We start from the raw sequence: 23,060 nt of genomic DNA, 5'->3' as shown, positions 1-23,060 counted from the left end.
CAACTGACAAGCTATGGAAGGTGCCCAACTGACAGGCTACAGAGGATGCGCAATGGACAAGCTACAGAGGATGTGCACTGACAAGCTACGGAGGAATGCTCATGTTGAGCTCTGTCAGCAAAAGAAGCACACAGCGCTCTGCCTATGCCGGGGACACTCGGGGTGCAGGGACACAGAGGATCTGTCTGCCTTACATTCTGTTCTGGTGGGCAGCAGCATGGTGGTAAGCCTTTATCTAATGGGCATTACTGTAATCAGCTGCACACAATACAGGACACAGTGCACATAGCGGGGACACGCAGCCATTACTGCTCAGCCTAACTACATATATTGCAGTGGCTGGTAGACTCACGGGCGGCACAATCACGTCAGTATCTGGTACAGCACATTATGCACAGGGGAGGGGGACACACAGAGGTCTGCCATTGCTATCAATATATGTCATGGCTAACAACACAAGATGGGCCAACATCACTCCGCACATGGGGGGTACACAGAGGTCTGCCATGCATACTGCTCCGCTCTGGATGGGGAGGGGGGATCTTTCCTCGCACAGCCACAACTATACATGCATTTCTGTGCATTGTCTGCTGAGCTGAAGCAAGTGAGTGTGCAGAATGTGGCACACATACCATTACATGTATAGATCTGCTTACAGTATACAGTAAGGCTCTGGTCACAGTGGGTCTTTGTAGCATAACAGCCGAGGTTTGCCACACTGCAATGCACCACCTATGTGATGTCACAATGCAGCAGGTGCGTTGCAGTGTAATGGTGTCCACATAGATGCCCCTGGATTTTATAGTCTCTGCTACCGCTGAGGTGTAAAGCAGAAGAGACCCGAGCCTCAATGTACTGCAGTGACACCCAGATGCCCTGTGGCCAGTGCAATAGTCCACTCCTGGGCTGACAATGCTTTAGCTGTAACTGGCAAAGCACAACAGTGCCTCTACTTTATGAGAAAACTAAGGAGCGCTAACCTTCCACAGAAGCTGCTGGTTAATTACTACAGATGCACTATAGAAAGCGGTCTGACCAACTGCATGCCAGCCTGGTACACCAGCTGCACCAAGGCTGCCAGAGAAGCCCTGCACCCAGCTGTGATACCAGCAGAAGTCATTATCAGCACTGAACTACCATCACTGGAACTCTTGTGGAGTAAAACCCCCATTATCCGGCACTGACGGGGATTGGCAAATGCCGGATAAGTGTAGTTTCTGGTTGCTTGAGGGTCAATGTCAAAAATAGGCCTAGCTAAAAAAAAAACCACAGTACTATACCCCACACTGTATACCAAACTCAGTATTAATGTTGAAATACAGTAATTTAAAACAAACTACTTAACTTAATATAACAGAGGTTTATTACTGCATAAAGAACTGTACAACAAGATTTATGCATCCTGCAAGGTCATAATTTTTCCTTCTGGATGCTGAGACTTCTGGATAACTGTATAAGACTCGCTGTATGAGGCGGGCCAAAATCATTATCAAGTGCAACGCTTACCCCGGAAACGCCTTGTATGAGCTCCTTCCATCAGGTAGACGTTTGCATCAATCTGCATACACACAAACAGACTGAAAACCAGCTTTTTCCCCATCTGCCATAAACTTGTTAAACGCTGAATCCTACCTACAATAATTAACACTGTGAATAAATTGTTTAAATACTTGAAATATCTGGCATACTTGTATAATTCCTCCATTTCCACCTTTGTTACTATCACTATGCAGTTTGTTCTTTAAGCTTAAATTTTCGGGGACCAAGGTACGTTGAATCTATGTCCAGCATGTGGTGCTACTGTCCTGACTGGATGATGATTCAACGTCCGCGCTAACAAACCATCCTGACGCAGTCGTGCGCGCTGGAGAGGGGAGATTAAGCTGTCATATGACAGCTGGCATCTCCCCTCAGTGATCAGCAGCCATCGCGTAAGGCTGATAATCACTACGATCGCTGCCGGATCGTAGTGATCAATTTGATGGTAGGGGGGAAAGAAGGGGATCCACTCACCTCCATGCCGTTCCCTTCGGCGCTCTCCATCGCTCTTGCCAGCATCTCTGCTCCTTCAGACACCAGCACCGAGTCCCAGCTTGATGACGTCATCAAGCTGCGACCCGGAACTGAGCGTCAGTAGGAGCAGAGATGCCGGCCGGAGCAGAGGGGTGCAGTGCAGCTCATCGCTGGAGCCTGGAAGGTGAGTGATGGCTGCTGGCTAAAGGGGGGACACGGGGCCACAAAGGGGGGAAGACAGCCCAGAGAGACCCTGCAGGGATCCGGCTGCCTGAACCCCCAAAAGTGCCCCCCCTTATGCAAAAATGCCTGGTCCTGAAGGGGGGTTAGGCAGCCGGTCCCGAAAGGCTTAAGCACGCTTCATTAACTTAATGGGCCCTTCTGTTTATTTGGCCCAATAGGCTTCCTGTCATGTGACAAATATCACACTTTCTGATTTTTACTACAAACACGATATGTGACCTTTTTGGAAACCTAATAAAGCATAACTTTTACTTCATTTTATTAAAATCATTCAGTATTTTTCAATTTTTCTTGCTTTTTACTTTTTGCAATTTTTCGTTAGCCGGGCAGTATAATTCTCTTACCCCCAGGGGGCCTTGTATAATGTCTGGCCGCCTAAGGTTACTGCCTTCAGCCTAACAATATTTATAGATGTGCTGAGTAAATCTACTTAGATAAAGGAACCCCCACCAAAACCGACATGTTTCGGCTCATAAAACATAGAGTCGTCATCAGGGCATAAATAGAAAAAGTGCTAGGGTGCAAAGTGCATAGTAGTAGAAACACACACCTATTTACAACGCATTATCAAGGAAAGCAACAAATGAGAGATGTTCTCTCTAGCAAGATTAGCTAATCTTGGTGGGGGTTCCTTTATCTAAGTAGATTTACTCAGCACATCTATAAATATTGTTAGGCTGAAGGCAGTAACCTTAGGCGGCCAGACATTATACAAGGCCCCCTGGGGGTAAGAGAATTATACTGCCCAGCTAACAAAAAATTGCAAAAAGTAAAAAGCAAGAAAAATTGAAAAATACTGAATGATTTTAATAAAATGAAGTAAAAGTTATGTTTTATTAGGTTTCCAAAAAGGTCACATATCGCATGTGACAAATAGCCTATTGGGCCAATCAAAGTGCTGAGATGTCATCCTGTGAAGCCAGGGGCTCAGGGCGGGTTCAGTGGTGCGCCCGTTAAGCTAATGGAGCATGCGTAAGTTAGCACTACTGCAGCATAGAGTGCGCTGGAGATTTTTACCTCACTCTCCTGTCATTAAGCTGCGCTGCTTTAGCATTGGCAACAAATAAACAGACATTGGCAGACAAAACCAAGAACAATAGTCAAGTAGTGTAGGTGGAAAACATTTACAGCATGAGGGTAATAATACACCTAGGCAGGTGATATTGTGCTACAGAGGTGCTAGGAGGGTGCTGCACCCCTGCGGTGTTTGGAGGACTAGAGCGGGTGGCGGGGAGTCTCAGCTGTCTGAGGGGTAGGATTACCGCAGGAGGGCGGGCTCAGCAGGGGAGGAATAGAGTTCAGCAGGAGGGCGGGCTGAGCAGGGGAGGGATAGAGTTCAGAAGGGCTGGCTCAGCAGGGGAGGGCTAGAGTTCTGCAAGAGGGCAGGCTCAGCAGTAGAGATGGGCCGAACGGTTCGCCGGCGAACGGTTCCAGGCGAACTTTGGGGGTTCGCGTTCGCCTGCATCAGGCGAACTTTTGCGGAAGTTCGATTCGCCCCATAAAGCTGTATTGAGCAAAAATTTTCGCCTCCATTTTACTGTCAGCAGACATGTTATTGTGAAACACACTGCTTTCAGTGCTAAAGACCCCACCCTCCCTCCCTTCAAGCTAGGTCGTTTTATACCATTTGACTCAGTTGTCTGCCTACACTAATTAGTTATGGGACAGCTGCTACACACTCTGCTAGGGAGATTTTAATTGGCCTCCCACCTCCCTCCTCCTTTCTACCCTTCTACCTATTCCCTCCTCCCTCCTACCGGAGGGAGGAGGGTCTCTTCTGCCAGGGAATTATACTATTTTAAAAACCAGTATACATCATACCATAGCCGGGAATCAAACCCAGATCTCACTGTGTGGTGGGCACGTCACCCTAAGCACTGTACCACTACAGTAGTAAGTGAAGCTTGCCTAAAATTTAACATTTATGCTCAACGCAATAGAACCATTAGGTTGCTTAAAGGAGAACTGTAGTGAGAGGTATATGGAGGCTGCCATATTGATTTCCTTTTAAGCTATACCAGTTGCCTGGCAGCCCTGCTGATCTATTTGGCTGCAGTAGTGTGAATCACACCAGAAACAAGCATGCAGCTAATCTTGTCAGATCTTACAAAAATGTCAAACACCAGATCATACCATAGCTGGGAATCGAACCCAGATCTCACTGTGTGGTGGGCACGTCACCCTAAGCACTGTACCACTACAGAAGTAAGTGAAGCTTGCCTAAAATTTAACATTTATGCTCAATGCAATAGAACCATTAGGTTGCTTAAAGGAGAACTGTAGTGAGAGGTATATGGAGGCTGCCATATTGATTTCCTTTTAAGCTATACCAGTTGCCTGGCAGCCCTGCTGATCTATTTGGCTGCAGTAATAATAATCCAAACATTTGTATAGCGCTTTTCTCCTGTCAGACTCAAAGCGCTCAAGAGCTGCAGCCACAGGGACGCGCTCAAGAGGCCACCCTGCAGTGTTAGGGAGTCTTGCCTTGAACTCCTTACTGAATAGGTACTTGACCTAGCCAGGATTCAAACCCTGGTCTCCCATGTCAAAGGCAGAGCCCTTAACCAGTACACTATCCAGCCACTGTAGTGTGAATCACACCAGAAACAAGCATGCAGCTAATCTTGTCAGATCTTACAAAAATGTCAAACACCAGATCTGCTGCATGCTTGTTCAGGGTCTAGGGCTAAAAGTATTGGAGGCAGAGAATCTGCAGGATAGCCAGGTAACTGGTATTGCTTAACCACTTGCCGACCGCACGCTTATACCGTGCGTCGGCAAAGTGGCAGCTGCAGGACCAGCGACGCAGTATTGCGTCGCCAGCTGCAGGCTGATTAATCAGGAAGCAGCCGCTCGTGCGAGCGGCTGCTTCCTGTCAATTCACGGCGGGGGGCTCCGTGAATAGCCTGCGGGCCGCCGATGGCGGCTCGCAGGCTAAATGTACACACAAGCGGAAATAATCCGCTTTGTTTACATTGTACGGCGCTGCTGCGCAGCAGCGCCGTAAGGCAGATCGGCGATCCCCGGCCAATCAGCGGCCGGGGATCGCCGCCATGTGACAGGAGACAGCCTGTCACTGGCTGCACAGGACGGATAGCGTCCTGTGCAGCCCGGATCTCCAGGGGGGGCCAGGTAGGAGAGGGAGGGGGAGGATTTCGCCACGGAGGGGGGCTTTGAGGTGCCCCTCCCGCAACACCCAGCAGGCAGGAGCGATCAGACCCCCCCAGCACATCATCCCCCTAGTGGGGAAAAAAGGGGGGCGATCTGGTCGCTCTGCCTGCACGCTGATCTGTGCTGGGGGCTGCAGAGCCCACCCAGCACAGATCAGCTAAGACAGCGCTGGTCCTTAAGGGGGGGTAAAAGGGTGGGTCCTCAAGTGGTTAAAAGGAAATCAATATGGTAGCCTCCATATACCTTTCACTACAGTTCTCCTTTAAGCAACCTAATGGTTCTATTGCATTGAGCATAAATGTTAAATTTTAGGCTAGCTTCACTTACTTCTGTAGTGGTACAGTGCTTAGGGTGACGTGCCCTCCACACAGTGAGATCTGGGTTCGATTCCCAGCTATGGTATGATCTGGTGTTTGACATTTTTGTAAGATCTGACAAGATTAGCTGCATGCTTGTTTCTGGTGTGATTCACACTACTGCAGCCAAATAGATCAGCAGGGCTGCCAGGCAACTGGTATAGCTTAAAAGGAAATCAATATGGCAGCCTCCATATACCTCTCACTACAGTTCTCCTTTAAGCAACCTAATGGTTCTATTGCATTGAGCATAAATGTTAAATTTTAGGCAAGCTTCACTTACTTCTGTAGTGGTACAGTGCTTAGGGTGACGTGCCCACCACACAGTGAGATCTGGGTTCAATTCCCAGCTATGGTATGAACTGGTGTTTGACATTTTTGTAAGATCTGACAAGATTAGCTGCATGCTTGTTTCTGCTGTGATTCACACTACTGCAGCCAAATAGATCAGCAGGGCTGCCAGGCAACTGGTATAGCTTAAAAAGAAAATCAATATGGCATCCTCCATATACCTCTCACTACAGTTCTCCTTTAAGCAACCTAATGGTTCTATTGCATTGAGCATAAATGTTAAATTTTAGGCAAGCTTCACTTACTTCTGTAGTGGTACAGTGCTTAGGGTGACGTGCCCACCACACAGTGAGATCTGGGTTTGATTCCCAGCTATGGTATGATGTATACTCATGTATGTATTCCCAGCTATGGTATGATGTATACTGGTTTTTAAAATAGTATAATTCCCTGGCAGAAGAGACCCTCCTCCTTCCGGTAGGAGGGAATAGGTAGAAGGGTAGAAGGGAGGAGGGAGAAGGGAGGATAAAATCTCCCTAGCAGAGTGTGTAGCAGCTGTCCCATAACTAATTAGTGTAGGTAGGCAAATGGTATAAAGGACCTTGCTTGGAGGAGGGAGGGTGGGTCCTCCAGCAGTGATGTGTATTTCACTCAATTAGGTGTGGCTCCAGGTATTAGAGCTTTTGAAACATGTTTTCTATCATTTTTCCAGCTGATAGAATGTTTTAAAACTTTGAAAGTTCGCCTCCCCATTGAAGTCTATTGCGGTTCGCGAACTTTTTCGCGAACCGAACCTTTTGCGGAAGTTCGCGAACCTAAAATCGGAGGTTCGGCCCAACTCTACTCAGCAGGGGAGGGATAGCGTTCAGCAGGAGGGCAGCCTCAGCAGGGGAGGGATAGCGTTCAGCAGGAGGGCAGGCTCAGCAGGGGAGGGATAGAGTTCAGCAGGGGAGGGCTAGACTTCAGCAGGACAACAGCCTGAAGGTGCTGCTAAGCATGTTTGCTCTAGAGGAGGGGTTGCCTGGGTGGGACTGGTCACGCAAGATCTTGGTGGCCCTAGACCTCATTCTCGCTGTGTGGAGATTGAGAAGTGGCAGGGATGATCCAATGATCTTTTCCACAGCGCTAATCACTCTTTGGAGTTTGTACCTGTCGCTGGTAGAGATGGCCCAAACTGTTCGCCGGTGGACAGTTCCTGGTGAACTTGGGCTGTTGACTGTAAAACAGAGACGCAGAGAGAGGGAAATCTCCTGTCCTCAGTTCAGTCTGGATGAATGGGAGCTTCTAATATCCCCACATCTGCAGCTCACAGCATGTAAATAACAATGTTATATAGAACTTTCCCGAAGTCTCACATTCTTATTCTCACTTTAAGGGGTTGTATCCTGACTCTGAATTATGCACAGCAGCAAAATCAGTGTGATGTAAAATCTGGTTTATTCAGCTCCCAGCAGAAACAAATAATGATAATTTGAGCACTTTTGTGTTATCAGGAGTGTTTGTTCAGCCAGATAAAAGTGTTTTGGGCTTTTGGCTTTTATTTACTCTTCATGAGAGCCATGGCTGCATACGACAGCAGTTCCTTCCTTGTTTGAATAGATAAAGCACCTGGTTTATTAACCCTTACAGTGGAAAATAAAAAAGTGAACACAAAGCAAATTCTAACCAGGCTCAGTACTATATGTACCCATATTTATCTCATCATGTCACTTCAGTTCAGGGACTTTAACACTTTATAAACCAATGCACTGAGTAGCATGAAAAAAATCCTCCGCATTCTGTGTAAATATGGTAAAAACAGAAGAGAAAAACAACGTGCATCAGAACATTTGTGGCCAATACATTTTCCACACTAAAGTGTCTGATAAGCTGTGACTTACGCAAAAAACATTTCCCACACTCAGCACATGAATAGGACTTTTCACAAGTGTGAGATCTATTATGTTGAACAAGGATTGATTTACATTTCCCACACTCAGCACATCAATAGGGTTTCTCACCAGAGTGAGATCTCTCATGTTTGACAAGAGCTGATTTACTCACAAAACATTTCCCACACTCAGCACATGAATAGGGCTTCTCACTAGTGTGACATCTCTCATGCCTGACAAGAATTGATTTACTCACAAAACATTTCCCACACTCAGCACATGAATAGGGCTTCTCACCAGTGTGAGATCTGTCATGTTGGACAAGGTCTAATTTCCGTGCAAAACATTTCCCACACTCAGAACATGAATAGGGCTTCTCACCAGTGTGACATCTCTCATGCTTGACAAGAATTGATTTACTCGCAAAACATTTTCCACACTCAGCACATGAATAGGGCTTCTCACCAGTGTGAGATCTCTCATGTTGGACAAGGTTTGATTTCAATGCAAAACATTTCCCACACTCAGCACATGAATAGGGCTTCTCCCCAGTGTGACATCTCCCATGTTGAACAAGGTCCGATTTCTGTGCAAAACATTTTCCACACTCAGAACATGAATAGGGCTTCTCACCACTATGAAATCTCTCATGCCTGACAAGATGTGATTTATGAGCGAAATATTTCCCACACTCAGCACATGAATAGGGCTTCTCACCACTATGAAATCTCTCATGTGTGACAAGTTGTGATTTTTGAGCGAAACATTTCCCACACTCAGCACATGAATAGGGCTTCTCACCAGTGTGAGATCTCTCATGTACGACAAGATTTGATTTACACCCAAAACATTTCCCACACTCAGCACATGAATAGGGCTTCTCACCAGTGTGAGATCTCTCATGTGCGACAAGATTTGATATACGCCCAAAGCATTTCCCACACTCAGCACATGAATAGGGCTTCTCACTGTTGTGCAGTCTCTCATGCCTGACAAGTTGTGATTTACTCCCAAAACGTTTCCCACACTCAGCACATGAATAAGGCTTCTGACCAGTGTGAGATCTCTCATGACTGTTAAGACTTACTTTATGACCAAAACATTTCCCACACTCAGTACATGAATAGGGCTTCTCACCAGTGTGAGATCTCTCATGCCTGACAAGATATGATTTCTCAATAAAACATTTCCCACACTCAGCACATGAATAGGGCTTCTCACCAGTGTGAGATCTCTCATGTCTGACAAGATTTGATTTCCACTTATAACATTTCCCACACATGGAACAGGAATAAGGCCCTTCAGCAGGGGGAGAGCTGTGCTGGGTATGAGGCCCCTCAGGGTTAGACAGGTGAGGGAAGTCTGGAGGAATATTTGGGGTCACCAGGATATCTGCAGGAGACTCTTGTCCAGTGACATCATCATCCGTTGTACAGTCTGTGGATACAGAGAGACGAGTCTCTGAGAGGTTCCTGAAGCCGGGACTCCGCCCTGCAAATAGAGAAACATCATCACTTCCTGTTAGAGAATTCTGAGGGGGGGAGCAATTATCATTAGGGATGAAAAAAAAAAAAGAGGATGGTCAGCTAATTATACAAGCCACTGACATACTATTCTATGACGAATATAGGTCAGGCCATGCAGAGCAGAGAATCTGGCTGACCTCGTCCACATATACAACAAGGACTGCCTGATTAGGGGAAGCTGGGGTTAGGAAGGTCAGAGGGGGATGGGCAACAGCGACATTCAAGGAGAACTGGGGAGGAGATTGTGTCTCAGAAGTTCAGCAGAATAGGTGCCGTATCTATTCCTGACTCTCTCCTCTTTTACTTCAATTCAACAGTTACTAATTACATGCTATAAAACACAATGGGGTTGATTCACTAACTATAGCGCTGCAAAATAGCATGACTAAACTACTGTTATGAGCACATTTACTATTTCCTCTGTGCACGCTACACGCGCTAGTGGCAGCATAGAGTACGTTACTTGGCAATGGGCGCTGCCTTGATTTGCCGCGCGGTAGTGATTTATTGCTCCTGAAATATTTCACTAAAGCAGTCCCTACGCACAGAGGAAATAAGTTGCGCTGCTCTATTAGCGCTCCTAACAGTAGTTTAGTTGCGCGTTAGTGAAGTTTGTGTTTTATAGCATGTAAATAGTAACTGTAGAATTGAAGTGAGAGAGGAAAGAGTCAGGAATAGATACGGCACCTATTCTGCTGAACTTCTGAGACACAATCTCCTCCGCTGCACACTGACTGCTTTACATTGTATCAAAGGGGCAGATTCATGAAATTGTGGATATATTACCGCACATACTGAGAGGAGGATGATCTATACTGTGCCCAGCAGGGACATATCTGTTAGTCAGTTTAATAATAAGGCTTTTGAATATTTACCATTTATCATTTACCTGTGTTCATCTCAGGAATAATGTCTTCCTCTTTAGATCCTCTCATCATGTCTCCCTCCTCCATAGACTGCTGATCACTCCTCACATACGTCTCTTCTTCTTCATCTTTACTTGTCCTCATCATGTCACCCTCCTCCATAGACCGCTGATCATTCCTCACATATGTCTCTTCTTCTTCCTCTTTACTTGTCCCCATCAATTCATCCTCCTCCATACACTGCTGATCACTCCTCACATACTCCTCCTCTTCTTCTTCCTCTTTTCTTGTCCCCATCATGTCACCCTCCTCCATAGACTGCTGATCATTCCTCACATACCTCTCTTCTTCCTCTGTACTTGTCCTCATGTCACCCTCCTCCATAGACTGCTGATCATTCCTCACATACGTCTCTTCTTCCTCTGTACTTGTCCTCATGTCACCTTCCTCCATAGACTGCTGATCATTCCTCACATACCTCTCTTCTTCCTCTGTACTTGTCCTCATGTCACCCTCCTCCATAGACTGCTGATCATTCCTCACATACGTCTCTTCTTCCTCTGTACTTGTCCTCATGTCACCTTCCTCCATAGACTGCTGGTCACGCCTCACATACATCTCTTCTTCTTCCCCTTTAACCACAGCACTTACATGTATCAGTTCTCCACACTAATCACACAAAATAAGAAGCACTTTATAATGTGAACACAGATAACAGCATAGACAACAGGAAACAATGTCACATAGTTTGGGGTCTCTAATGACACTCAGTTCCACCTACCTGATAATGGCGGGGGGTGGTGGGATCTTCCTGTAGACAATCCTGGGAATAAAGAGGACCTGTACATCTCTCAGGTGGGTTTTGATTACTGGATTTATCTGTAGGAAACACACACAATGACTGAATACTATGGGCTCAATTAACTAAGTGTTACCACATTGAAAAGTAAATATTACAGACTAGTGAGTTAAATTACAGGGTTGTGCGATGAATACCTCAAAAAAGCATTCGGTAAAACAAATAAAATGTTGGGTATTTTAAAGATCTGGCTGGACCTGTCAATAACTAGAAACCAGCATGTGGTAAAATTGACAGACTACAGAGAAAGCCAATAGGAAGAGCCACCTGGTCCTGCTACTCTCCTCATTTGATCAGATGCACTTCCGGGTGGGTTATCAAAAAGATAAACTAAATAGAACAGCAGGAGACCTTTACAGAGGCTTCCCTGTATCCCTTTAGACATGCAGAGCTATATATTGGTACACAGAAGAGGCCCTTTAGTGGCATGCATACACATCTAAAGGGATGCAGGAAGCCCTTTACTCTCTAGTAAGCTGTCACACAGGAATGGGTTATGCAGACACTTGTAGGAGAGAACCTAAGCTTGCTGCAGAGACCTCCTCCACAGCTGTGAGACTTCTGCATTACCAAGCAGGTCTTATTGAACTGAAGCAACATTTCTCAGTAAATCACCTATTACCGCAAGAATGACAATCTTGGTGCAAAAAAAAAAAAAAAAAAAGTCTACATTACAGAATGGGGTATTTCTCCAACCTCTTTTTTATGCTAAACAGCCCTTAGTGAATTGAGGTCATTGTCTGTTTGTGTTTATCAGATGAGGGGGATCTAGGAGGACCCCAAGCACTGCTTCCTCCATTACAAGTAATAAAAAAAAAATCTCCTCTTACCCGGTGATGTGAGGGGCGGCTGATTCTCCATCATGGTGTCCTTGTAGAGGTCCTGGTGTCCTTCTATATATTGCCACTCCTCCATGGAGAAATAGACGGTGATATCCTGACATCTCAAAGGAACCTGACACACACAATAATACAAAAACAATTTGAGCACAATGAGGATATAGTACAATAAATTCATGTTCATGGACCAACCAAACACTATAATACACAACAGAGGTCCATACTGAACCAAATAGCAAAAAATGGATGCAACTCCATACAAGATCAATGATAAACTTAATTAAGGAATGCTCACATAGAAACAATTAAAACGGGATCAGAGCCCAACATTCTACGCCCAGCAGGCAATATATCCAATACTGTGAGATGAGTGTAAACAATCATATGCATACATCAAGGGAAGCAGTCATATCCAATATATGCTAATCCAGATGGGCTGTAGAAAAAATATATACATGCATCGATACGCAGCTACATTGAGTGCATAATGAACTGTACGACACCATCTGCTGGATGTGCTTACCCCAAGAATGCTGCTGCCGACTGAGCGAGGCTGGGCTCAGGAACTGTCTGACGCGTATCGGACTTCCGTCCTTCGTCGGAAGGACGATACGCGTCAGACAGTTCCTGAGCCCAGCCTCGCTCAGTCGGCAGCAGCATTCTTGGGGTAAGCACATCCAGCAGATGGTGTCGTACAGTTCATTATGCACTCAATGTAGCTGCGTATCGATGCATGTATATATTTTTTCTACAGCCCATCTGGATTAGCATATATTGGATATGACTGCTTCCCTTGATGTATGCATATGATTGTTTACACTCATCTCACAGTATTGGATATATTGCCTGCTGGGCGTAGAATGTTGGGCTCTGATCCCGTTTTAATTGTTTCTATGTGAACACACAATAATACAGTCACCATCCAGACACACCCCTTACTGTTACTGGATAATGTCCCATAATTCCCAGCACCACTCACCTCTCCTGTCAGCAGCTCCATCATCGTCCTGGTGATTTCCAGAATCTTCTGCTTGTTGTGTCCCTCAGATATCAGGAAGTGAGGTGGGGGCACCGTGATGGTCACATGATCACCAGACTTCACTGGAGGAAAACTCTATATGGAAAGACCAACATTAATGTCACATAATCTCTCAGAACCCTTTCTCACCTCTCCAGTTAGCTGTGTGTTGTATTAATAGAGATAAGAGTGATGTCATGTGACCTCCCAGAATCCTCCTCACCTCTCCAGTCAGCAGATATATGATCTCCAGGGTGAGGTTGAATATCCTCTCGGTCATGTGACTCTGGTCCTCATCCATCCTCAGTGATTTGGTCATGTGATCCATACAGGATGCTGCTGCCTTTAGATATATAAGGGAGGAATAATCTAGGTTATACGGCTGTCAGTGGTGAAACTGACAATACAGGATCCCCCTCCCCCCAGCACTCCCCATTGCTGTCACTTGTGGGAGGTGGGGCCATGCAGAGTATTGCAGGAAAGTATAATAAGCTGGTTTATAGCTATTTGTGCACTATACTCACAGCATGCTGCAGTCCTGGCCTCCCTCTGCCTCCTCTCCAGCTGGCCTTCTCTCCTCACAGACCCCTCCCACTGTTACCATTCCTGTGATGTTACAGCAGTGCTGGTAGTGGTAGATGGATGAGGATATGAGGAGAGGCAGAGACTGAGGCTAATGGGAGCAGAGGACTGGAGCACACACTGACAGGTAGCTATAAACCAATGTAACCCTTCCTTTTACTCCTCTGCATGGAGGTGGGGGAAGGGAGCAATACTGGAGTGTGGGCATGGCTATACTGGGAAAGAAATGACATTACTGGGGTGGGGGACATTACATACTGGAGGATAATGGCAATGCTGGGGGACACAGGGGGGCATGGCTATACTGGGAAAGAAATGACATTACTGAGGTGGGGGACATTACATACTGGAGGATAATGGCAATGCTGGGGACACAGGGAGGACATGGCTATACTGGGAAAGAAATGGCATTACTGGGGTGAGGGACAATACATACTGGAGGATAATGGTAATGCTGGGGGACACAGGGTGGACATGGCTATACTGGGAAAGAAATGGCATTACTGGGGTTGGGACATTACATACTGGAGGATAATGGCAATGCTGGGGGACACAGGGGGACATGGCTATACTGGGGAGGAATGGCATTACTGGGGTGGGGAACATTACATACTGGAGGATAATGGCAATGCTGGGGGACACAGGGAGGACATGGCTATACTGGGGGAGAAATGGCATTACTGGGATGGGGGACATTACATACTGGAGGATAATGACAATGCTGGGGGACACAGGGGGACATAGCTATACTGGGGAAAAAATGTCATTACTGGGGTGGGGGACATTACATACTGGAGGATAATGGCAATGCTGGGGGACACAGGGGGGACATGGCTATACTGGGGGAGAAATGGCATTACTGGGGTGGGAGACATTAAATACTGGAGGATAATGGCAATGCTGGGGGACACAGGGGGGACATGGCTATAATGGGGTAAGAAATGTCATTACTGAGGTGGGGGACATTACATGCTGGAGGATAATGGCAATGCTAGGGGACATGGGGGGGGGCATGGCAGTACTGGGGAAGAAGTGGCATTACTGGGCTGAGGAAGTGATACATCTGTCTAATTGCTCAACAGCAGCATAAATTGAAAACACCAGGGAGTTGCCCAGTCAGCACCCGGGCCCTGAAAAGGTGCAGGAAACATACATAAAATCAAAAACAACCGAGTCTCGACCTGCATTTTCAGGCTATAAAAGTTTAAATTTTTCTTGTATCCCAGTATAAAAGCAGAACGCTTCGGCACACAGGCCTTCGTGAAGTGCATGAAGGAACTGAAGCGAGAGGGATATGGAGGCTGCCATATTTATTTCCTGTTACACAATACCGGTTGCCTGGCATCCTGCTGATCCTCTGCCTCTAATACTTTTAGCCCCAGACACTGAACAAGCAGCAGCAGATCAGGTGTTTCTGGCATTATAGTCAGAATCTGCAACCAAATAGATCAGCAGGGCTGCCAGGCAACTGGTATTGCTTAACAGGAAATAAATATGGCAGCCCCCATATTCTTCTCACTACAAGTGGTCCTTTAAAGAAAAACATTTATTACACCTGATACAAATCCTGCAATAAATCTGCATTATGCCAACTTCCTGCTTTCATGGAAGCAGACATATTGATAACATCCTGTGTTTACAAATTAGCTGCTCTGCTGTGCAGAGAAGATTCCTGAGCTGACACAGCTGAGAGATCAAATTACAACTTGTGATAGTCACAGATGAGGGGGAGTTAGCAGACAGGCTAAACTCTCTTAACACATACAGGGTGCATTTCTCTGTGTTTTCCTCCTGTGCTGTGCAAGAGTTCAGGTCCACCTTAAATGAAATCTGCACTAGAAGCAGCGGCTGGATAGTGTACTGGATATAGGAAGCAGAAGGATCGGACCAGCACCATATAGGTTACATCATTCATTTACATAAATAGGATAGAGAGTGTGCTGGGGTAACACAAATAGCACAACACAAGAGACAGTCCCCTGTATAGCTCCACACGGACCGCAACAATACATCCAAAAAATCTTTATCATCTAAATCTTTATTAAAATCCAACCCAATTAGGAGCAATGAAAAACCAGGAAAGGTGAAATGAGTGGTGTCCTAAATCAATAATCAAAATACAAAATCACAGGTCCTACTCATCCAAAGTGTTATATATGCAATGTAAACAAATCACACGTGATAAACATAAAAAAAAAAAATGAATAATGCTAAATGAATGACAAATCAAAATCTGCAAAGTAAAAATTCCAGCAAAAAAATCAGCAAATCAGGTGAACAAGTGTCACAAGCCGCCCCAGAAGGGGTAAATAGCAATAATGGTAGAGATAAATGTCTATAATGTAACGTGCACCGTGCAATAGCAGCAATACAGAATGACAAGTAAAGTGCTCACGTGTAATAGAAAAGATGAGGGGACACCAACCACAAAGCCTTAAAGGACAACTGTAGTGAGAGGGATATGGAGGCTGCCATATTTATCTCCTTTTAAAGTGAATGGGAACCGCATTTAAAAAAAATGAGACAGATACTTACCCAAGGAGAGAGAAGGCTCTGGGTCCTATAGAGCCTTCCTGATCCTCTCCTGGTCCCCTCGGTCCAGTGCTGGCTCGCCCGGTAGCAGTAGTTGACTAAATCAGTCAAATACTGCTTTATCCGGCCGAAGGAGGCTTCAGAAGTCTTCAGGGAGCCCGAGTGCTCCTGAAGAAGGGCGGCCCTGTACTGCGCCTGTGCATGCACGCTCTCTTGTACGCTCACGCCTGTGCAGTATGGAGCCGCACGTCTTTGGGAGGACACGGCTCCCGAAGACTTCCAAATAACCTTTCAGCGGGGGATTGAAACGGGGAGGAGCCAGCACAGGATAGAGAGCACCGAGAGAGACGGAAGGCTCTATATGACCCAGAGCCTTCCCTCTCCTTATGTAAGTATTTGCTTCATTTTTTTTAAAAATGTGGTTCCCATTCACTTTAAGCAATACCAGTTGCCTGCCGGGGGTGTGTGTTATGTTCGGCATGCTCCATGCCAAAAAATGGATGTGACCATGACATCACATGGGCGGAGCCAACTATACTGTAACAGTGAGGCAGCGAGCCAGAGTTTCCTCCCAAAAGTTAGGCAAGTGACCCTAAGGGTAATTACAAAGAGAGGACACAGAGAGCCAATATAGTGTAGTAAGTACTGGCAAAGGATGAATATGCAGAGCAAGTAAAAGAATACTCACACACCCGGGTCGCCACAAAGGTAACCACTGTAAAGGCAGGTGGGGAGATTAGACCTGTCCCCACTCAAGATTAAGAAGTCGCTCTCCATAGATAAAGAAAAAGGAGTTACACCCCTCCACCAAGGGTGGGCTCAGATATTGTACAAGAACAAACAGAGGTGCCAACAGGGTAAAAAGTATATATATGTATACAGGATCTTCTCAAAAAATTAGTATATTGTGATAAAGTTCATTATTTTCTGTAATGTACTGATAAACATTAGACTTTCATATATTTTAGATTCAAATACACACAACTGAAGTAGTTCAAGCCTTTTATCGTTTTAATATTGATGATTTTGGCATACAGCTCATGAAAACCCAAAATTCCTATCTCAAAAAATTAGCATATTTCATCCGACCAATAAAAGAAAAGTGTTTTTAAAACAAAAAAGTCAACCTTCAATTAATTATGTTCAGTTATGCACTCAATACTTGTTAGGGAATCCTTTTGCAGAAATGACTGCTTCAATGCGGCGTGGCATGGAGGCAATCAGCCTGTGGCACTGCTCAGGTGTTATGGAGGCCCAGGATGCTTCGATAGCGGCCTTAAGCTCATCCAGAGTGTTGGGTCTTGCGTCTCAACTTTCTCTTCACAATATCCCACAGATTCTCTATGGGGTTCAGGTCAGGAGAGTTGGCAGGCCAATTGAGCACAGTAATACCATGGTCAGTAAACCAGTTACCAGTGGTTTTGGCACTGTGAGCAGGTGCCAGGTCGTGCTGAAAAATGAAATCTTCATCTCCATAAAGCTTTTCAGCAGATGGAAGCATGAACCCACTTTTGAACCAGAAACAGCGGCAGAAGCGCCTGACCTGGGCTACAGAGAAGCAGCACTGCATTGTTCCTCAGTGGCCCAAAGTACTTTTTTAGGACGAAAGCAACTTTTGCATGTCATTCGGAAATCAAGGTGCCAGAGTCTGGAGGAAGACTGAGGATAGGGAAATGCCAAAATGCCTGAAGTCCAGTGTCAAGTACCCACAGTCAGTGATGGTCTGGGGTGCCATGTCAGCTGCTGGTGTTGGCCCACTGTGTTTTATCAAGGGCAGGGTCAATGCAGCTAGCTATCAGGAGATTTTGGAGCACTTCTTGCTTCCATCTGCTGAAAAGCTTTATGGAGATGAAGATTTAATTTTTCAGCACAACCTGGCACCTGCTCACAGTGCCAAAACCACTGGTAAATGGTTTATTGTCCATGGTATTACTGTGCTCAATTGGCCTGCCAACTCTCCTGACCTGAACCCCATAGAGAATCTGTGGGATATTGTGAAGAGAAAGTTGAGAGACGCAAGACCCAACACTCTGGATGAGCTTAATGCTGGATACACACGGTGCGTTCGTGCACTCGATATCCCGCTCGATTCCCGTCGATTCGTTTATTTCCAACATGTCCGATTTGGATTTCGATGGATCGTTAGGTCGAATTGGCATACTTTGGGCTCGATTCACAAAGCGGTGCTAACCCAGTTAGAGACTTTAGGCATGATAACCATTGCACCACGCTGGTGAAAAGCCAGTTTAGGTGTGATAAGTTTAGGCATGATAAGTTTAGGTGTGATAAGTTTAGGCATGCTAAGTTTAGATAAGTTTAGATCGCTTGCAAAGTCCCGCACGCAAAGCAGCGGCATTAAACTTTATACGAAGTGCACCAGACTTTGCTAGCGTAAAACTTTTGATCAGCTGTGCATTGCGGTGCTAACGCAGTTGGTGCTTAAACTTATCATGCCTAAACTTATCACACCTAAACTTATCACACCTAAACTTATCATGCCTAAACTGAGTTTAGGCATGATAAAGGGCTTTTCACCAGCGTGCTAACTGTTAGCACCGCTTTGTGAATCAGGCCCCTTGCATGCGAATCGACCTAACATTCCATCGAAATCCAAATCGGACATGTTGGAAATAAGCGAAACGACGGAAATCGAGCGGGAAATCGAGTGCGCGAACGCACCGTGTGTATTCAGCATAAGGCCGCTATTAAAGCATCCTGGGCCTCCATAACACCTGAGCAGTGCCACAGGCTGATTGCCTCCATGCCACGCCGCATTGAAGCAGTCATTTCTACGAAAGGATTCCCTAACAAGTATTGAGTGCATAACTGAACATAATTATTTGAAGGTTGACCTTTTTTTGTTTTAAAAACACTTTTCTTTTATTGGTCGGATAATATATGCTATTTTTTTGAGATAGGAAATTTGGGTTTTCATGAGCTGTATGCCAAAATCATCAATATTAAAACGATAAAAGGCTTGAACTACTTCAGTTGTGTGTAATGAATCTAAAATATATGAAAGTCTAATGTTTATCAGTACATTACAGAAAATAATGAACTTTATCACAATATGCTAATTTTTTGAGAAGATCCTGTATATATGTATGTATAAAGGAGGTAGTGGTGGACGTACCTCCTCCAAGCAGACACACAGAACTGTTGATCTGAACAGTCACAGAAAATTGTATTTACACACTCCCAGTTATTGTGCAACGCGTTTCACAGACCTGACCCTACTTCATCAGGCAGTAAAAGTAGGAGCATTTCTTTTTTGGGGACAACGTTCTCCAAACACATAAGAAAGAGACGTTTTTGCCATAATGTGATGAAATGGGAGATTTGCATCATTGATGTGCAGATGATAAAGCTGCAGAAACTGCCTGATGCGATCTATAAGCATATCATTTAGTAATAATGAGCCCCCAAAATGCCAAATCCTGCAACAATAACCCCAAAGTAGCAAATGCAGCCAACTATGACCATCAACCCTAACCGTTTCCTCCCACACATGAAATGCAATAATTGTTTTCCCGACACATGAAATACAAGAACCATGACCTCTGACATATCAAAAGTGCAAGAACCATTACCTCCGACACATGATATGCAACAACCGTTTCCTCCATCAAATGAAATGCAGGAAACTTTCCCCGCGACATATACAATGAGGCAAGCATTACTTCCAGACACATGAAATGCAGCAAATGAGCAAACATTACCCCCCACACGTTAAAATTAAGTAAATGTTACCCCCCCCCCCCCCCCCACTTGGAATACACTGAATGGAGGGGAGGAGGGTGACTGACTGGAAGGGGAGGTGGGGAAGAGGGTAACACTGACGGGGTGGGGAGGAAGGAGAAGATCACACACAAGAGGGTTCATGGGGGGGGGGAGGGGTTGCAAGAAGGGCAGCAGAGGAACACACACTGAGGGACAATGCTGGGGGGGAGGGGGGGTCACCACACTGGAGAGAAGAGGGAGACACATACACATTGGCTATCATTCATAAAAGTGCTGTCGGTAAGGAGATTCAGTGCGGGAAAACACCGCTGTCGGTATTTTAGATTTCTGGGTGGTCATTCATAAAAAGTTTGCCTGTTGCGATACAAGTGCGGAGATTTTCTGGAAAAGGCTGTCGGTAGGCTTGCGGAAACAGAGAAGCTGCCTGAGTCCCTCCGTGCGCTGCTATCTCTGCTGCTGCTTGGGAGGTCTGTCCCATTTAGTTACATGTATTCCGCATGCTTATCGTTACTGCCGAGGGAGCGGTAATCCCCATCCGCATACCGCTGTGCTCTAATCTTTATGAATGGACATTTTGTTACTTTTTCTAGATAAATCTAGAAAATCACCGCACAAGGCGGAAATTTATCGCTCTGCACGGGAATGTTAGCTTTTCATACGGAAAGAGCCTTCATGAATGAAGATTTTGCTTAGTGGTCGGTAAAGTCGGCGGTTTTCAGCATTTCCGCATGCGGAAATGCTTTATGAATGATAGCCAAAGAGGGACAGTGCTGGGGTAGGGAAGGACACACTGTGGTGGAAGAGAGGAGGGTACACGAGTTGGTGCTGGGGAGTGGGAGAGGAGGGGTACATGTTGAGGGACAGGGCTGGGGGAGAGAGGGACACACACGTGGGGAAGGGGGCACCGAGGGACAGTGCTGGTGACACGGGCTGCTGTAAAGCTTATATGCCACTCTTACCAGCCAGAAGATGCAGTACACACCGGTAAGGTCTCTCCTGTATGGATTGGCTATTCAAAAATAACACCTCCCTGTCCCAGCGATCCGTGCGGTTAGGCTGGGCGGGGTTGGCCGCACTGATTGGAGGGAGGGCAGGGCTGATGTGGTGGGCAGCCGTGCCGATTGAAGGGAGGGCAGGGCTGAGGGGGAAGCAGGTTGGGGAGGCGAAGTTGATACCAGGTGGCTGCGCCTACTTTTCACAGCACAGCCCATTGGATGGAGGCCTGAGTCCTGCGGCCGGACATCCCGCAGCCAAAAGTGGGACGTTTCTCAGGACCCCATGCAGCCTGGGACAGGGAACCCCAAACCCAGGACGTGTCCCTGCTAAAGCGGGAGGTCTAGTCACCGTATGTAAGAGAGCTGGGTGCAGAGCGGGGAGCACATCCTGGCTGGAGGCAGCATCTGTTTAGTGATACATTTACTATGCAGCTTATTGCCCAGGAGGGGAGGGGGTGCTACTGACTGTGCCTTCTGTGGCTGCAGCTCCCAAGCACTGTGAGTCAGACAGGAGAAAAGCCCTGTGTGACTGCTCACATTCCATCTAACACTAATGCTCTCTTCCCCATCTCTCCTATATACAGTTATTGCTGCATACAATCTCTATGCTCATTCATACTATTACTATCCTCATACTTGCCTATGTCTGTACTGATCTCCCCACTGCAATACATCCTGTACAATGCCCAGCAGCCATATATGTGCTAGTCTATAACAAGAATCACACAATTACCTCTTAGTTCCAACAATGTGTCCTCTCCACTTCCTGCAACTTCTCTTCTTCCTGTCTTACATCATTTCCTGTTTGTGTGATCGCCATCTTGTGGTGAATAGACTAACTGCAGCCACTGTTTGTGGGATCGCCTTTACTAAGAGTTGCAGATTGCCTATAAAGCTCATGGTGAACCAGAACTCCTAGGAGTGTGTAATGGGCCTAAAAAGGACCAAAATAGACTCAATGTTAAGCAATAAAGAAATGTGTCTTCTTTAAACAGAAGCTATTTGAAATTATTCAGAGTAGAGTGAGCATATGATGTACCCCACAATGCATCACTGCTGGATATGCAAATCACTCTTTTTTTGTCCCTGTAAACTAAACACACCCCCAGAACCTCTGGAATGCAATGATGAGTCAGCTTGTTAATATTACAGAGCCTCAATAATCCAAAATGAATACAGACTGGCTGATCCTCATCAGTGCATGGCATGGATTGATATTGCTCTATGGGGTAGGGCTTGGAACACCCCCTCAGTTACAGATTGCCCATCAAGCTAAACAATCTATTGTCATCATCATCATCATCATCAATTTTAGTTACTACACAACAGCCATCTACAGATACATCTACAATAACTCACGCCCCTGAGTACTTGCTAAGATGAGCGCATGATTCTGGGCTTACGGATGTGCTAGTCTTTGGCAGTACTCAGAAATGCGAGTGCTTCTCAAGGCTTCCTGAACAATACTGCAGTGCTATTTTACCTGGCAGGTCAAAGAAGTTAGAATCAGGCATGGCACAGTAACGACGGCCACTGACTGTCCTCAGAGGAGCTCACAATCTAATCTCTTTTATAGTTATAGTTTAATGTCCTACTGTCAGGTATGCTGCTTCTCATCCCATAGCTCCAACTTCTGGAGGCCTCTCAGACCTCATTGGATAGGTGGAGGATGCATTCTCAATGTGCGCTCCACCGATGTAAGCTGTAACTCATGCTCGCTGGATCACTATTGGTTTGTTTTCAATTCTTCTTTATGTTGATGGGTTAGTCCTAGTATTTAAACCTAGTGAGCACCCCCAGTCATCGCCTGTGATAGCATTTAGCTTTGCCTTGTTGCTGGGTAGCACTTGCTTGATTCCCGTTGCTATTGCCTTGTACCTTGACCATGATTAACCTCCTGTTGCCAACCACTGCCTTGAACTGGCCACACTTATACCTGCTGGATTCCTGTTGCCAACCTTGCCTTGAACCTGGACTATGCTTTGCTTGCTGCCTGGATTGACTGAATTGTGTGACCAATTTGCATTGCCAAGTATTCAGGTTCTGTCTGGTGATTAGCTATCTTTCAGACTGTATGCTACATCTGCCTGCAGGGTATTGTTAGTATTGTGTTATGTAGGAGATTGCGCAGGTGTTATGGGCTGGGCTCTGGGACAG

General features: G+C 45.9%; 2 protein-coding genes across 2 annotated transcripts in view; both read right to left on the bottom strand.

Moving 5' to 3' along the window:
• Window positions 1-23,060, bottom strand: part of LOC137535444 (zinc finger protein 208-like) — a 195,524-nt gene that overhangs the window by 129,689 nt on the left and 42,775 nt on the right. Inside the window, exon 10 of the mRNA XM_068257272.1 lies at window positions 8,118-8,843. Coding sequence (XP_068113373.1) covers window positions 8,118-8,843 — 726 coding nt within the window. The remainder of the gene's footprint in view (window positions 1-8,117; window positions 8,844-23,060) is intronic.
• LOC137535869 (gastrula zinc finger protein XlCGF66.1-like) lies at window positions 11,095-21,661 on the bottom strand. Its single transcript, XM_068257748.1, has 5 exons — window positions 21,637-21,661; window positions 13,277-13,396; window positions 13,015-13,149; window positions 12,027-12,150; window positions 11,095-11,216 (listed from the first exon to the last, which is right to left on the bottom strand). The coding sequence occupies exons 2-5, from the start codon at window positions 13,379-13,381 to the stop codon at window positions 11,095-11,097; spliced, it is 486 nt and encodes a 161-aa protein (XP_068113849.1). The 5' UTR covers window positions 13,382-13,396; window positions 21,637-21,661.

Source organism: Hyperolius riggenbachi, chromosome 10, assembly GCF_040937935.1.
Source record: "Hyperolius riggenbachi isolate aHypRig1 chromosome 10, aHypRig1.pri, whole genome shotgun sequence".
NCBI lineage: Eukaryota > Metazoa > Chordata > Amphibia > Anura > Hyperoliidae > Hyperolius > Hyperolius riggenbachi.
This window is presented reverse-complemented; position numbering and strand designations above follow the sequence as displayed.

What these genes read in the sequence shown, in the direction of transcription:
- LOC137535869 (XM_068257748.1), bottom strand. Translation starts at nt 13,381, where the DNA reads ATGGATCACATGACCAAATCACTGAGGATGGATGAGGACCAGAGTCAC. An exon ending in TATATCTGCTGACTGGAGAG is followed by an intron (nt 13,150 to 13,276) that starts GTGAGGAGGATT and finishes CTTTCCATATAG; the next exon opens with AGTTTTCCTCCAGTGAAGTC. An exon ending in GCCGCCCCTCACATCACCGG is followed by an intron (nt 11,217 to 12,026) that starts GTAAGAGGAGAT and finishes TGTTTCCTACAG; the next exon opens with ATAAATCCAGTAATCAAAAC.